An 18538-nucleotide genomic window follows, 5' to 3' on the forward strand; every position below is an offset into this window, starting at 1 on the left:
GCGTTCTTTCATGTAATCATTCTGTGCTTTCATATGGTGTTTGACGATCTTCCGTTTTTTGGTACTCAAATTACATTTTGCAAGTGTCCTTGAATATAATGAGTGTTTCCTTGTACAGACCATTATAAACAGTATATTTTTATAACACTATCTCTTGCTCTCTTTACATTCACTATGAATATATCTATACATATTATATATGTATTTATATGCTGGCATATGATAGCATACGAACACAAGCGTCTCTTTTATTGTGGAAAACCTATTGGGTCCTTCAATACATGTCTTTCATCTTTACAAGAGTTTGTTATGCTTTTATATTGTTCTCTTGACACTATAAAAAAAACACTGAAACTGATTCCAGTCATCTGCACATCATGACAAATACAAATGAAATACATGTATCACTGTTCTGGTGCAAGTGCATATATATAGCATATTTGGTGTTCTGCCAAAGCTAAATTTGTTTGTGTTGTTTCTTTTTATGCCTCCGCCATGAAGTGGTGCCGGAGGCATTATGTTTTCGGGTTGTCCGTACGTCTGTACGTCCGTCTGCATTCGTTTACGTTTTTTTTTTTAGTAATATCGACTGGAATTTTACCAAATTTGGTCCAAGTATAAAGTATGATGGGGCAATTACTTGAACAGATTTTGGGTGACATCGGCTAAAGGTCAGAGGTCAAGGTCAAGGTCAAATCATGAAATTGTATCCGTTTACGCGATAACTCAAGACTGAATCAAGCCAATTTCACCAAACTTTGTCCGAGGATGATGTATGATGGGACAATTACTTGATTAGTTTTTGAGTGAAATCAGACAGAGGTCAAAGGTCAAAGATCAAGGTCAAATCCTAAAATTTATCTGTTGATATGATAACTCAAAACTGGATGAAGCAACTTTCACCAAACTTGGTCCAAGGATGACGTATGATGGGGCAGTTAGTTGAGAAGTTTGTTAGTGAAATTGGCAAAAGGTCAAAGGTCAAGGTCAAATGCGTAAAATGTTGCTATTTCCCCCATATCTATGCTATGCCGGAAGGTATTTCCTTGAAACTTAGTGTAGACATGTACTACTGCGTAAAGATTCTCCAGAGAGAATTTCATATCATAAGGTCAAACGTCAAAAGGTCAAAGGTCAGGTGAAAATGTTACAATTTCACTTTTCTCGCAGATGGTTCAATGCATCTTCATGGAACTTGGTACATACGCATGTACTGACTGGCAGGGATTATCTAGGGAATTTAGGGGTCATGGGTCAATAGTCAGGGGTCAAGGTCAACTCCTCAAAATTTCACTGTTTCCCTCATATACTATTTGCAATGCTTGCAGGATTATTTTTAAAACTTAATATTTACATGTATTACCTAATGGAGATTCTCTGGGAAATTTCCTGCCAGAAGGTCAAAGGTCAAAGGTTAAGGGTAAAAGGACAGGCTAAAATGCAAAAAATATATATATATATATATATTTTATACTGTAATTACACTTTTTCTTCATACCTTGAAAATTACTCACTGCATAAACTTATAAAGGGTCGGTCAAAAGTCAAGTAATAATCCTCAATTCCCCAAATACATGTAGGCCTACCTGCACTCTTAGACAATTAAAGCAAACCTAGTTCAAGGAGGGTGAACATTCAAGACATTTCAGACAAACCTGTCATTTCAATATTTTGCCAGTTATGTGAAACTGTCATCACACATTGTGAAGACATTGTACTATACACCTATTGGGAGAATCATGCATTATGGCGGAGGCATACTAGTCGCCATAGCGACATTTCTAGTTCTTGTAATGGTTTAGGGCCTTTTTTTTTCATATGCAATTTCACGTGTGAAATTTGAAGCATTTGGGAAATATTGTTTTGTTTGAGCTTGGCATTTGATGATGGGTCAAGATGCAACTTCACTGTCTATCACCTGTCTTTGTCTAGAAACAAACAAACAAATAGTACAACCAATTTAAGGGCCACTGGTGGGCTTATACTTCTAATGACCGTGTTCATTGCACAGAGAAAGACAAAATGATAACTGGCTGTATGAGAAGTACAATGTATGATATAAATTCAGCATTTCTCGTGGAGCTCTCTCCCAGTTTGCATCATTAAAGAAATCAAATCTCAAGGGAAAGACTGTGAAGTACATAATCTGTTGTATATGTCTGACTGGTAACTCTCTCTGCTCATGCCATAAAGTGATGTACATTTCAGTGTGTATGAGTCTGTGTGGCCATGTGTGAGTGTGTGTGTGTGTGTGCGTGCGTGTGTGTGTTTGTGTGTGTGGATGTAAGTTTGTACAATGCTGTGATTGAGAACAGAAAAAATTTATGATTTTGAGGACTGCTACTCTCGGTCAATAAAATTGTGTCATATTTCATATCATTTTCGTATATTGTCAGTTGTCCCTTAAAAGTAAAACCATGGAATGTGTGTGTTTCTCCTCCAAATAATCACTGCTTATGGTGTCTCTGCCAAAATTAGTCACAGCTCTCCACAGTCTGCAAAGGTAGGCATTGGTCACACCTGTGCCTAATCAGAGGTTGTTAGTCACAACTTTGCACGGTCGATGCAGTTCATTGGTCAAAGTTCTGCAGAGTCAGCAAAGGTTGTGATTGGTCATCGCTCTGCAGAGGTGGCTGAGTTTGTCACTTTAGTCATAGTCTGGCTATAGTCGACAAAGTTTGTTACTGGTCACATCAGCTCTGCAAGTGGGCAAAGCTGGTCATTGGTCACAACTCATAGCCAGCAAAGCTGGTCATTGGTCATGGCCTGTTTTTGTTGTTTTTGTCTGTTTTAAGTTGTATTTTGTTGGGTTCAAGTGTATAAGATTGCACAAATGTTCATACACTTTAAAAGCTACGTTGTAGTACACATCAAATTCAATTAAAGTGCAATGAGAATGACAAATAATATCAGAACCACTGTAGTTTTGAATTTTCAAATATATTTATTGCATAGATATATTCACTCATCTTGAATCTGGTACATATACACAACAGACAAGTGCATAAAAACTATTTCATACAAATAGTTTGTCCAATCATGAATACACACATTCTGAATATGACAACTTTGCTCTTGTGATGAATATGTGTGCAGCATTGCTTGTTGGTCCATAGTATAGGCACATGAAAATTCTAAGAGATATAATTATGCTACTCTTTGTGAAACCATACACATGCATGCAAAGAGATTACAATTCAAATGGGATGTGTTTATAAAGAGCAACTGATTTCTGAATAATATGTGTCGCCATACACACCGAATTGTGACTTGATTTTGGCAAGAAACAGTATATTATAATCAAATTTGCTGGAACCAAACATATCCTAAAAACCTGAAGGTAATGCTAAAGATTCATAAGTAATTAGTTTCTCTTACTTAGGATTCCATATGTCCATATCTTTGTGAAGGCACTAGGAAAGTCAAACTCTGGTTTAATTCATAGACAGTAAAAGAGCTTATGTAAAGCAAATCTTTCAATTCATTGATGAATAAAACAGATGGTTGTACTGCTAAGCGAAAAAGAGAGCAGTATTTCTTTTTTGTATATACTTCAGCATTTGGTAATTGGTCACAAGACAGCACAACAGCTTTTTTCATTCAAATCAACGAGTAGAATTACGCATGTAGTTGATAAAATCATGATTCAAAATAAATCATTTATCGGGTACATGTACATGAATTGACCTAGGAATGATTATTAAAAAGGGTCCCAACAGTTGTTTCTTTCATTTTTTTTTTTCTTCTTCTTCTTCTTCTTCTTCTTCAAAAGTTTGAGAGAAAGGTCATTAGGATAATACAGTACAGTAATACATCCCTATACATAGCCTGTTAGACAACAGTCCAAGCCATCAGTATCTAACAATCTTATACAGTGGACTCCCATTATAAAGAAAGCCTCGGGACCAGCAATTTTCTTTCATAATATCGAAATTTCGTAATAACCGAACAAATAAACAATAAAGAACAAAGCGGATAATTTTGCGGTCTGAATTTTACTTCGTTGTAACCGGAATTTAGTTATAACTGTGTTCGTTATAATGGGAGTGCACTGTACAAAAAAAAAAAAAAAAACACTTTCTGAAACTTAGCACATGATTTCTTAATTTCAGCTAATTCCACAGGAAGTTGTAACTTTTCATCTAAAAGATTTCAAGGGCATCTAATAGTGTCAAAAGAATTAATTTTGATAAGTTCTTGAACTAAGAAACAAGGGAGAGAGGGGAAAAATGTTGTTGGTCACTTGATTTTGGATCATTTCTTTTGCTTACATGATATCTAATCACTTTCATATGCACCTGTCTAACTTCAATCTCAATTCATTTTCTCTGTTTTGTTTGGTTTTTTTTTTAGATGCAGAAACACATCAATGCTATTAAACAGAAGAGAGATATCACAGCAAACCTGCTGCACATAAAAACTGTTATTCCCTGCAGGTTGCTTAAACAGAGAGCTATATATTCTAATGTAATTTTCATGAGTTGCTTTTTATTTCCCTCTTTCAGAAGAGGCTAGCACTTAGATTTCATACCTAATACCACATATATAGTTAGACTCTTTAGCCAAACAGACTAGCCCTTAATTGATACCCTAGGAGAGAAAAAAAATAAATAAAGAAGGAAGAAACAAAGAAAGATGGTGATAAAGACAGATACTACTAGGTGATTTTAGACCTATAAGAATGGAGATATAGATTGACAGACGGATATTCACAGATAGATAAATAGATATAGATAGATAGATAGATAGATAGATAGATAGATAGATAGATAGATAGATAGATTGAAAGATAGATAAGATAGATATAGATCTATCAATAGGTATGGGTCAGCCAATGAAGGTCTGTAGTTTCAATGCAGTATCCACTTCTTTTCTCCATTTCACTTGGGTGTGAAGAAAATAGTAATGAAAACAGGTCAATTGGCAGTCATCTATTTTCTCCCATCACGATTATGGGTCTGTATGAATGATTATGAAGATGATGGGGAACAGCATTAATATAGCATCATTTAACTGTGAAAAAAAAAAATTCAAAGTCACCCGTCTCCAACAATATATCACATATTACTCACAAAGTTGTTGGGAAAAATAGGTCTTTAGTTCAGATTTGACAGTATTACTTGTTGTAATTCCGAGGTTGGATTGGCAAAGAGTTCCAAAGACATGGAGCAATCAAAGAGAAGGCTCTATCCTGTAAGTTTTTGTTTGTTTATGTTCTGGTATTGTGGCAATAATCAACAATACCCTATTCCATTTTGATGAGTAATAATATTGAGGAATAATAATTATAGACTGACCTTTCCTCTCCTTTCCCCACACCACCCATAAAATAAATGAATAAATAAATTTTACAAAACTAGAAAAAAACTCTGAGAGTGCAGACCTCAGCTGAGCAGGTTTTTCCACCACTAATCCTGTTCTTCCATAGAGATCAATGATTTCCACTCATACATGCATGCTGAAAATAGCCCACTCTCCCAATATAGAAGCCTTTTGTTACATCATCAACTTTCAGCTGTGCAGCATGCCTCGCCCTAGCGCAGAAACTAGAGCATGCACTTTAGTGCGCTTATGAAAACCTCAAAAATAAGCAGCTTGAACTCCCAAGTTCATTGACCAAACGGGCCAAAATATTGAAAATCCTTCATAAAATCCATAAGAATTCCTGGATCACTACCAAAATTTAATCATCTGTTACTTGTCTTGATCAATCTGAACCTTTTCTATAAGTTTCATTCAAATCTGTTCACAACTTGTTGAGTTATTTTGCACACGGACAAATAAACCAACGGTAATGGAAACATAACCTCCTCCCTTGGCAGAGGTAACAAAATAAGTTGATAATTCAGGAGAATCATCAAGGCCTCATGATTATAAAAGCTTTTGGGCCTTGAGAATTATTTTCTCTACAAAAAGAAAGAAAAGAAGTAATTTTGTAGTCGTAAATTCATCACATTGATTTTCGTTTGCATCTACAATGTTGATACTGGAAAGTTCATACTGAGCGAAAGGTTGCCAAGATGTTTCACAGTGTTTCTTGCTTTCAGAAGTGAAGCAACACCTGCTAGAATTCTCTTTGCGATTATATCAACGATGGGAGTAAACAGTGACACACTTTGTGCAAAGATTTCCCATTACCGTTAGAAGAGAAAAGTACCCACTACCAGACAAAAATGAAGCAACTACATCGAGATGTTGCAACACAAACATGCCTACATGTCACTATGCATGGACTTAAGCCATGTTGCACTGGTTTGATGCACACACAAAAAAAAAATGCAACTTAATCCATGCTACCTTAGCCATTCTACATTTGCCATATGCTACAGCAGTGGCAACCAAATCCGCATCCTCTTTACTTCTTCAGCAGTTGATGACATGTATGCTCGATGACAACTAAGCTGCGCATATTTTGTAACTACACTGCATGTCACGTCACTCAAAAGTTCACTTTGTATTTTGCACTAAGGCTGGTTAGAAAACTATCCTTTAAGCCAACAGCAGGCACTTGGGAGGGATTGCTGATGTACCTCAGCGCGAGATGTTTCTGCTCCCAAGTCCAAACGACAGGGCGTACGATGGATCGGCTGTGCTGTTGGCGTGATAAAAGCCCTCCGTCTCTTCCTTGGATGGGGGCGGAGCTTCGTCGGCCGACAGGGGTTGTTTGTGCTCCGGGCAGAGAGGCAGGGCTGTGTCCCCTCGTCGGCTCTGCTTGAGTCGCGACTCGTCCAGAGTTGGCCGCCAGGCCATGTCATAGCCACGCACTCGCGTGTCAGGATGATCACCTAAGGATTGTTTCTGTGAGGCGAGAAATGGTTTCCAACTCAATAATTTCTGTGAAATTTGAGACATCACCACTCATCAACACATTGTTACAGTATGACCCAATCTACATCCAATCTCACATGCAGTTCGTAGTCACGTATGGACATTAACAAAATATGTCACTAATTCCCACATAAAGCATGAAATATAATCACGAAAATCATCACACTTATTCATCCATTCTTGTGTTTTGGTTGTACTGCACATCAAATCTACTTTACAGAGGTCAAAGTTTATTCGTAAAATTTCATTTATTTTGATTTGGTATTCTAAAAAAATGTTTTGAATATAAAGGCATGTATCACAGAATGAAAACTTTTACACACATGATCACATAACGATGCTACATTTGTACCACGGATCATTATTATATGATTAATATAATCATTATTATTGTCAATATCATCAAAGTCATTGGCAAGGGCTGTGTGATCGACAGCTAAATCAACATTAATGAGTATAAGAGTCAAACGCTAGAAGAGTGCCTGTGACAACTTCTGTAATTTCTTGCGGAGGCAGAGCTCTTGAATAATGTTCATTTCAATCAAATACAATTGGATATCATGGCAAGGTGTTCAATAAGATAAAGTGCAAAGCCGCAATGAGTGACACTTACAAGCTTTTCAGCTATGTGAGCAATCTGGCACTTTACGTCGTATTTCCAATTCTGAATGAGATGATAGGAAAAGAGGGAGAAATTATAAAAAATTACAGGGGTACAGGATATGCGCCACAAACATACCACATGTTAATCATTCAAGAATAATACAAAGGACTCATATGTTGTAACAAAATCCCTGGGACACACACACATGTGCACAAAATTGGTTTGTTGCATAAATATGTTGTTAAATCAGGGCATGAAAACAATATGATTTTTGTTTTAATTGACCTACAACCCTGTATATAGAAGAATGACTCTGTTGTGATGAAAGTTTCTTAAAATGATGTTTTTATAGCAAGGGCTACATTTGTAATTGGGGGCCTATTGATTAAATGCATAATCTTTAAGTTCTATCATAGTGCGTAACCTTCAGGCATGAAGCTGCACTTAATAGGAGAAGAAGTTGAAATCAATTTGGTAATTTCTCATGCAAACACCAGAATAAATCTTATATTGTACTTCATGTTCCTATATATCTCCCCTTCCCCCATCCTGTCTTTACTCAATCAATGGGATATTGAGCCTTCCCATGGAGCCCAATGTTGTCCCATTATGCCTCGGATCTTTTATGTTACCAGGGGCCCGTTGCATAAAAGTTACAATTATGGTAACTTTGCCATCCAATGGTAACTACCATGGCAACAATACTCAACAGAATCAACAAATCAACAAAATCAAGAATTCCATGGAAGTTACCATATGGCAAAGTTACCATAGTTGTAACTTTTATGCAACGGGCCCCAGGACTGCATAAAAACAAATTCAATCATAATAATTATAAAATCAATTTCCTTTCATTTCTATAAAAATCCATGCTGAATGCGATGGTCAATTATCCTGAAAAAACAAACAAACAAGGGACTATAGGATTGTACTTCCATGTACTGTACATATATGGTAACTCTACTACTCATTGACCACCCTTTTTGAAACCGGCCACCTAGTTTTTGGTGCACAGATCAGAACGCTTAGTACGCACTGCACGCGCGCGCAGCTAGAGCACATAAAAATGCATTGGCTTTGACTGTTGATGAGGATGTGTGGGGAAAACGAAAACTTGCTGTTCATTAATGGTTTAAATCAAGGACAAAATTTCGAATGAATGTTTTAACCGAATCGTAATGTAATGTCAATACATTTTCTAAAAAGCTTCGTACAACACGGTGTTCAATACAACTCGGTTTGTGTGCATTGTCAATACAAAAATAGCAGTCGATCTAAAAAAGGAGCGGCACCGCGGGGAGCTGAAAAAAGGGCACTCAAGTTCGACGGCGATATTTTTGCAATGAAACTTCAAATTGAAAAGGCCGGAACAACAGTATTTGATAGTGCTGGATTTTCTAAATCACGTAGGTCAAGTTTTTACGTGAATTTAGATATTCTTATCAGGCAAATACAAATTAGGCAGTCGATGAGTAGTAGGACCAACCCTACTGTATCTTACCCCGAAGGGATCATGGGTGTTCTGTTGTCGCAGTGACATGTTGTACTCGGGCACTTCTGTCCATGACTGGGGATGCGGTATGCATTGGCTGTAGGAAACAGACTCCAGTCCAATTGAGCTGGAAGAGCAGGACTCCTCCCCCGACCTTGCCATCTTGTCTCCCGGATGTTGGTGCCGACTAATGTGGCCTGTCAGGAGTGGACGGTCAACGATGAAAACGGACAAAATACAAAAGTTTTCTTGAATGACAAAGCTTGCTTGATATATGAATGCATAATCAATATATTTGATTGATATAATCTGTTGTTAGCCTCATAGTTCCAATGCTAGTGAATCAAAACGATTTACAAGCCAAAAAAAAAAAAAGATTAAAAAAAAGAGAGCATTAATAATCCATTTCAATACTTCGGAACATCATACATGTATGGATTAATAAATTTATTTAATATGAAGTACCGCTACTCTGTTTGAGGTTAGAACAGTGAGCATAATTTTGGTGAACCGTTTTAACCTTTAAGATACACAGTTTTTTTGTCTACCTACCAACGATTCGTTTGTTTGCTTTTTGTCGCGGTACCACCATTACCACCTAGTTTAAAGACTGTAAAACTTTCTGTGCGGATTAGTCAGAGCAGAGCCTTTGCAAACATATCCACATCATCAAACACAGACATGACTGTTATTCATTATCTAGTGATAAATGCTAACTTTCTGTGATAAGAATCCACCGAGTAGACTTCTAACGTTAAACCGTCGGCAGTTCACAGCTACGCCTACGCTACGGCTACGGGACGTCTCCTCCCTGTCTGTGTAAACTAATGAGGAGACTAGCCCAAATTATCTCCCATCGGTTTTGCTCATGAATGGTCCCTACATTTCATAACCGTGTGGACTTATTTGGTCCTCAATCTATGAAGATCTGCAGACAGTACTTACCGAAAGAGTGACAGAATGATTTGCCTAAATTTTGAATACGTGCGATGCAGCGTGCACAATAAATTGTGAACTGACCACACAGACCACCTGTACAGCCAGCTGCTCGATCTCGCAGACAACGCCAACTGTGCGGTTAGCGTAGCACGACAGTTCCCGTGCCGAACATGTGTTTGATCGCTTTTGTAAACACGGAAGTAACGGCGTCTCTATAAACAATAATCCCAAGGTACGATCGCTAAGGACGACGCCCCCAGTTGACCATCTGAAGACAACCGATCGGCAACCGACGAGACTTTCGTCGAGCTAGTTTCGACGGGAGTTTCGTCAATGAAACTGAAACTAAATTGCGTCGGGTAACTTGGGCAGTGGTTCTTTGCAAAAAATAGATATCATTTGTATTGGTTAACCCTTTCATGATGTTAAATTTTGAAAACATACATTTTCTATTTTTGTCAAAGTGTGATAGGATTACAGACATTTTCTGGAATCGTGCATATACTTTGCATCTTTTTTTAATAGCTTTACTTCTACTCCTCTATTGTATTCTAACTCACACACGATACCTCAGTGAAGTTTTAGGAGAATCGTTCCTGGTTTTAGCAATATGATAACTGTGTACAATGAGTTCATCCAATCACAAGTTTTTATTCACTCATTCAGTCATTTCCATATTCATATGATTTGTATAATATGTGCATTAAAGGACAAGTTCACCTTCATATACATGTGGATTGAGTGAAGGCAACAATATTAGTAGAACACATCAGTGAAAGTTTGAGGAAAATCTGGCAATCCGTTCAAAAGTTATGAATTTTTAGAATATCTGTGCAATCACTGCTGGAGGAGAAGACTACTATAATGAATGATGTCACATGCGTACAACTGTATAAGGAAAATAAAAAGAGAATTTCACAAAACTTTACTTTTTGAATAAAGCAGAGACTCCAACCCAAAGCACCTTCTGATCTGGAGATTCTCCCGCCTGAAACCCCTAGCAAACGGGAGATTCCCAGTTGATGTGTGCGAAGCGCGAAATTCCCAGGGTTCTAGATGCTCTCTGGTGCTATCTAAGGCTTATTTTTTCAACATACGATAGCAATAAGTAAGAAATCGTTTCCAACAGGACACACAGAGCCAGGGCGGGAGAAATTAAATCATAAGCGGGAGAACGGGAGATTTTGCAAAAATGGGTTTTCGGCGGGAGATCTCCCGTCGAAAACGGGAGAGTTGGAGTCTCTGATAAAGTGCACATTTCTTCCACTTGTTACTGACTTATGTAAGGGGTAATATTAATCCCCCCTGACTATTGAAAGAAAGAAGTTGAGTGTTCTTTTATTATGTGAGAAAAGTGAGAATATCTTAAATTTTCCTTATACTTTCTTTATATAGTTGTACTCATATGACATCACAAGCTATAGTAGTCTTCTCATCCAGCCGTGACTGAGCAGAAACTTCAAAAAATCATAACTTTTGAACGGATTGTCCAATTTCCCTGAAACTCTCAATGATGTGTTGTACTAACATTGCTGCATTCACTCAACCCACATGTCTATGAAGGTGAACTTGTCCTTTAAGTTTTGAAAAGACTTAGGACGGTATTCTGAAAATCTTCCTAAGTTTCTTCCTAAGTTTCTTCCTAAGTCAGAAACTTAGGAAGTGCCTAGGAAAGACAAAATTGGTATTCTGAAATGTCTTCCTAGGCACTTCTTAATGCAAATTAAGCCATCCTTATCCCAACCCACGTCCTTTCCTAAGCCAATACGAAATGCCGTATCATAAGGAACTAACCAATGTCTGCCAATGACAATCGCATATTACTGTGACGTAGGGTCAAATACACGAGTGCGCGGCATGTCCCCTTTCTCACGCTCATTTCGCGCATCAAAGTACATGTGCGCGCAATGACTGACAAGCGCGCCTATCACGATGCTTGCAGTTTGCTATTCTTAACAACGTACTTAGGACAGGGGTGGAGCTTTCCTAGATATTTTCCTAAAATTCGTTCCTAAGTGCATTCTAGAATACCAACTTCTTCCTAAGTCAGAAATTTGCATATTCCCGCCCCCTTCCTAAGTTTCTTCCGAAGTCAACTTAGGAAGAAACTTAGGAAGATTTTCAGAATACCACTTAGGAAAAAATCCTGACTTAGGAAGAAATTTCTTCCTAGGAAGGATTTCAGAATACCACCCTTAGCTTGTAAGTCACTGTGAAAATCACCTGCCTCATTCCTTAACTTCTTTACACTTTCTCAATCTTTAGCCATAGAGTATAGCTTAGTATAGTTTATGAATATATGTAATCATTTCAAGGTCTTGCGTGTCCGCTATCTCGTTTTCTCATTCTGAAGTGTTACTGAGGGAAGGGGGAGGGGAGCTTGAGGGGAGGGGTCAAACCCTTACAACGAGAGCCCCTTCAACCAATTTCTATCAAAATCAATTCTTGCTTCTGCATGGTCAGTGTTTGTATTATAAATGTATCTATACATGGCCATAATCATGTTTTGTATCATTTGAGTAATTGTATCAATTGGTCTGTATCAAGAGATTCCACACAGCAAATATCCAGTTTCTTTTGCATACCACGGTTATGTAATGATAAAATTTCAGTCATATTGACGATAAACGTGCCAACATACAATCCACACATAAGCGCAACCAAAACAAAAATATATTATCTGTCCTTCAAAGACAGATATTTTATACACAGAAACACACCATTTAGTGAAACAAGATTTTATTTCACAAGCAAATCGCATTAGATATAATCCTATGATATAAATATACATACCGTAATATTCTACAATTCCTCAAATCTTTGTAGACGTCACCATTAAAATTTCTTGCAGAGGCAATGAAAGATTCACAAACATACAGAAATATTCAGAAGTAATATCCAAGTACAGACTTCATATAGACGAGAAAGCAATCTGTGAAATACACCTTACCTAGTGCAACAGAGGCATCATACCTGGTACACTGCATTATACATGTACATTACAACCAGATGAGATGATTAAATAAAGGATTTTATAGATGAAAGACATAAACCTTTGAGAAATCAGAAGCAACAACTTGAGATTTTGAGGACTGTGATATCATTGCAATTCAAGATGAATGTGAGCATTAACGAAAGTTGAAAACAGTCACCCAGATCACATACAGTATGTCCCCAAAAAAATTACAACTGGATTTTTGCATCGATAACTACCAATATTATCAAACTGTCTGAATGCTATTTCAGGGTCTAAAAATATAACATCTTACCTATATTTTGCAGAAAACCCCATTCAGAGAAATGTGAATCGTTGTGAAGCATGTCGGGGATGTGATTCTTCCAAGATTAGCACTCTGATGCTTTTGGAACTGCATGTTAATGTGTGAACACAATGGACAGAACTTGGAGGGAAGGGATTCCTGACATGCTCTACAAAAATCATCATTTTTCTTTGACCACTGAAGCAAATTGGATGGGGTTTTCTGCAAGACATGGGTAATAAGTTATAGTTTCATACATTGAAATTGTATTGGGATTGATTCACTATTTTTATAAAGTTATCATTGCGGAGCGTCCCGTTGTAATTTTTTTTTTTTTTTTTTTTTTTTGGGGGGGGGGGGGACATACGGTATAAACATGTAACCCACTTCGCACGTTTATCAACCCACACATGGTGCCAAAGTTTGGCAGCAGAAAGAAAAGGATCAGAGATCAAGTTGCTACTGCTATGAAAGCTGCTCTGGTCCCAATGGATAGACACACAGACACAAATGGAAGACAAACTACAGCAGCAAATTTTCCTGCAGAAGAAGCAGATCAGTTTCTTGACAAGGCAAAATTCTCTGGCTTCTTTCCACTAAAGAAGCATCCACTTTCACCTAATACATTGTACACCCTTTCAAACATTATCACCCCCCCCCCCCAAAAAAAAAAAAAAAAAAAAAATCATATATACATATATATATATATATATATATATATATATATATATATATATATATATATATATACATATTTGTTTAAATCCTACATTAACTGGTTTTCTGTCAGATTGCAAAACAATGATTTCACCTGCCCCACCGGTAACACACAGAAAAAATGCTAGGTCACCAGATTATGAAACATAAGTCATCACAAATCTGCATATAAGGCAATTTTTCGAGTCCAGCCCCAAACCACTCTAGTGGACATATGGGTTACAGTAATGATTACCATCTTTCTCATATCTTCCTGCAACATGTTTAAAAAAAAAGAAAAAAGCAAAAAACAACAAAAATGAAACAAAAAATATAAAGAGAAAAAAGGAAGATATCCTATAAGAGGAGGGGAAACTCTACAGAATAAATAAGATATTTTGCTAATTAAATATGTGCATTACGAACACCTCATATTCATATTGAATTTTATGATGGTAATTGAAAGTAAGAGAGAGAGAGAGAGTAAATGAAAATACAATGCTCAAGAAGAGACGAACAACTAAACACATAATAAATCTCTACAAAAATACCCATTATTGCAAAGTCTCCTGAGTTGCAACAGGCAAAGGAAAAATAAAACAAGCTTCAGTAAACTTTCATGGCCAAATATACACAATCATGAAAATTGATGAAGCAACCCCCCCCCCCCCCCCCCCAAATAAAAGAAAAAACAAAGAATACAAGTCCTCAAGTTCATGTATAGTTTCAATATAATAGACTCTCTATTGCTGGCTTGAAACTATTCAAGCATGGCTGTAACTAGTAATACTTGTGATCAATACTAGATAATGTGTGATATCTACACGAAGCAGATGTACTATTCACTTCTTTCACCTTCTAAAAGAGAAAAACAATCATAAAACACGGCCAAATGTTATGAACCAGTACTTACTTTTGTAAGTCCTGGAAGTGCGAGTAATACAGAAAACAGAAATCAGCGAAATGCTGCAATCACTATGTTACACAGATACACTCATTGTGTGCCCGGCAGAAGGACCTTAGCATAAGGTTATTGTTACCATGCCAGGGCCAGACACACGACATACTGTCCCCTATCTCACCAGACGAGACCCCAGACGAGATCCCAGACGAGATCCTAGACGAGATCCCAGGGAATAAGTCATATGGTTACATTGCCTCACCAATACAAGAATACAAGGCACTGGTGAAGGAGCCTACTGTTTCAAAAGCCTGCCTATCTAATAAACAACTATTTGACTTTAAAAATTATCCTAACATTGAGTCCAGAAAAACAAAATAAGATGCATGGAATCTAACCAAAAAAAAAAAAAAAAAACCCACAATGATACTGCCTATGATATACACCATGGATACAATTTGACTATTTCTGCTGTTGGAAAGTTTGAATGACCATTCTGACCTCGAGATGAACGTGTCTTTGATTCTGATACATGGGGCCGTGCACTGACGGCATCACTGGTTACAGCAGATTTTTCGAAGCCTCTCTCTATATTCTTGGTTTAAATGTTTTGGGTGCAGAGAATGGGTAAATGTTACCTGCTGTGACAGTTACTTTGGTATCAAAACATACAGGCATAATATTTTACATTCTGAAATTGCATAGTCTATCATATACTGTAACAGAAAAAAAACACAGCCTGCGACTATTCTCTTGGGAGACTCTCAACAGCAACAGAAGGATGAGTTCACTCTGTCATTGACAATGAGAACAGAAAAAAGACCCCATGAATTTCTGGAGTGAAACTGCTTCATTTTAAAATTATGGTCTACACCGAATCCTCATTAAAACATGTCAAGACGATAACTCATCTGTTGCTATATTAATCGAACATTTCTAAATCAACTGTGAGATAGATTTTTCATTGGCAGATTTCAGAACTTCATATCATGGAGTTGTAAGGCAAAAATCCACTTTATACATGTATACAATTTATCTTGTTTCTTCATTTTCATCGAAGCTCTGTTCATCACAATATTTACAATAGATTCTTGACTGCACTTTGCAATCGGCAGATCCAATATATACACATTAGCATAAACTACTTGATCAGATCTTAAATACTTCATTAACACATGTACGCCTCATTGTGGGAAATTTAAAAACAAATTCTTCATAATGAAGCAACAAAATACACTCAACAACACATGGATTTAGAGGTTCACTTCATTAAGGCACTATGATGTGAAAGAATCAGAGCTTAGAATATTATGTTACTGATAAAAGTATCACCATATTCATGAAGGAAAAAAAAATATGGTAGGCCACCCTCGTTGAGCATTGTCATCGTCTCCACAATAACACATCGCCTTTCTCCGTGATAACATTATTGCAATGCACTTTAATGCATTTATTTTGCCAATGTCTCACTTTGTTTCATGCTGCTTTGTTTTCTTACACTCATTTTTGCGTTATCTCGTCCTCTTCTGTGTGAATATATTCTCTCCACTTTTCACATTTCTCTACCACTTGACTTGTGCAATCGTGAAGATCATGAAGAAGGTGATCTTTCCATTGCAAGCCCAAATCAAACAAATGTCTATGAAACACTTCACGACACTTTTTTGCTAGAACTGCATTTATTACGTAACCGATTTTTGCCAGAGGAAATCACTGTAGTAAATGTTGCATAGACCTACATTGATACTCGCACAGAAAGAGTGTCCTTCAAAGGACGAGAACATACACAGAGGGATCACCAAAAAAAAAATAGTAATAATAGTAATAAATAAATAATGTTGTTTATTCTATCTACACTTAATGATTTCTAAAACTGGCTGTTTCCAGACATTTTAACATGTAATGGAAGACTTTGGCCATCTTTGGTCTATTAGTGTGATACTTTTGTTGAATTGCACTGTTATGTATTGAGGAAAAAACAACTTGAAGATAAATCATTACTATTCCACGACTGATCTTCATTAAATTCTTCGGAGAGCCATACTCCTTTGAAACCACACCAGTCATCCATCAGATAATACTCCAAAGAACACTACTCATGACATGTCATCAGATTAACATCAGTTTTGTATGCAGCCTGTGGTATAAAGTTAAGGACACCTCTCATTTTAAGGAGATTGCATAAATATAATTGTTCTTTTTTTCTCTGTAGACAAAAATAGAATCTAAACATATATAACATTGTTCCATGTGTTCATATATATCCATTTTAATAGAATACATTGTAAGCTGGTATTGCGTAGTTTGAATTAAGTCCATGTTATCGATCAAAATGAGTCATACCTATCCAAATCTTTCAGACGAGACATCTGTCTCAGCAGAGTAAAAACTAAGGTATGGAAACTGAGGACTATTGTGAAAGACTAGTTGAATACTGTAATTATGCACACTACAAGAATAAAAACAAAATAAAAGATCTCATCATAAGAATTTAGGCCACTTTGGAATTTGGTTGTTGCTTTGGTTCCACGAGGACTCTGTGATACTGACACAGTCTATAAAGAAATACATTAAAATGCAGGAGAGTGCAAACTTTGTGAAAATTTTCGCAAATAGATGAATACCTCATGTCTACAGCGATCTGGGGTGAAATTACTGAAGGGGCTAACATGTCCCATACACAGCAAAAATCATTGCAAGCAAAGATAACTTTTCTCACACATGCACCAACCAGTGAGTAAACACTTATAAAAATAAAAGGCTTTCATATGCTCCAGTTTGACAATATGCAAGTATTAAAGTCACATGTAACTCTTTACAGTTATGATGCGATAAATGTCAAATAATAAGACATCACAACATCTTTGGTTTATTTCCTTTGCAAAGCAGTCTAAACTGAGGTGAAGAATGACTCAAATTCCATTAAGCACCATCACAAGTTGGTCCACATTTATGTCTTATTCTGCCGTCTCAAAGCTGTGTGTGCATCAGCGAACATAACACAGGACAAATAAACAAAGAGAAAAATCCCCAATCTAACCGCAAGCTGTAGTCCACGACAGATATCTGTGATTTTAAAAATCTATTTTCAGCCTTAATTACAGATAATTACTCTGAAATCACATGTTCATAAATATTTCTACAAGGAACACATGGGTCTTTCCATGAAAACGAAAACAGGTAACATTAAAAAAATACACAATCTTGATCTGATCCAAGTGTTTAAGTGAAACAGAACTTTCAACAAGTCAGTTCTGAATCATTGCATATTCTCAGAATATCTTGACAAGGGGGAATTCAAGACCAATTAAAAATTAGATTGAAAAGAAAGAGTAAAATCTTTTAAGTGCAATCATGAAAAAAAAAATTGATCAAAATTGTATAAAAATAGGGGAAGTTATGAAAGTAGGAGTTTAATTAATTTTGCTGAACAGTTCTCGAACAGTCAATATGAATTTGCATATGAGTGAGCTGACGATGTAGACGATGTCATCACCTCGCAATTTTCCATAGTAAAAAAAAAAAATGATGAAAATTCAATTTTTCCACATAAAATTGTAGAACATAATGTTATTCCAGACTGATAGACTTCAGAATAATGATCATTCAGATACAATAGGATTTGAGATTGGGGTACAAATGGGCTTGAACAAATACTGGAAATTTCAAGATTTTGTGTGCAATCTATATGGCAAGTTGTGAGGGGATGACACCAAACTCACTCATTTGCATATTCATTCATACTGACTGTTCCAGGAGTGTTTTACGAAAATCAGTGAAACTTTGAAATTTCATTACTTCTATTGTTTGATCTGATT

The 18538-nt window shown here is 36.6% G+C and overlaps 1 protein-coding gene across 1 annotated transcript; it reads right to left on the reverse strand.

The window, feature by feature from the left end:
* Positions 1-6355: 6355 nt before the first annotated feature.
* On the reverse strand, positions 6356-10004 carry LOC139721998 (uncharacterized). The gene is made up of 4 exons (XM_071633324.1): positions 9870-10004; positions 8934-9121; positions 7442-7492; positions 6356-6798 (listed from the first exon to the last, which is right to left on the reverse strand). Exons 2-4 carry the CDS (start codon positions 9084-9086, stop codon positions 6532-6534), a joined length of 471 nt encoding a protein of 156 aa, XP_071489425.1. The 5' UTR covers positions 9087-9121; positions 9870-10004; the 3' UTR covers positions 6356-6531.
* Positions 10005-18538: the final 8534 nt, after the last annotated feature.

The sequence above is a fragment of the Diadema antillarum genome, unplaced genomic scaffold, assembly GCF_040938485.1.
Source record: "Diadema antillarum isolate AM-2024a unplaced genomic scaffold, OU_Dant_1.0 scf00000154, whole genome shotgun sequence".
Lineage (NCBI taxonomy): Eukaryota > Metazoa > Echinodermata > Echinoidea > Diadematoida > Diadematidae > Diadema > Diadema antillarum.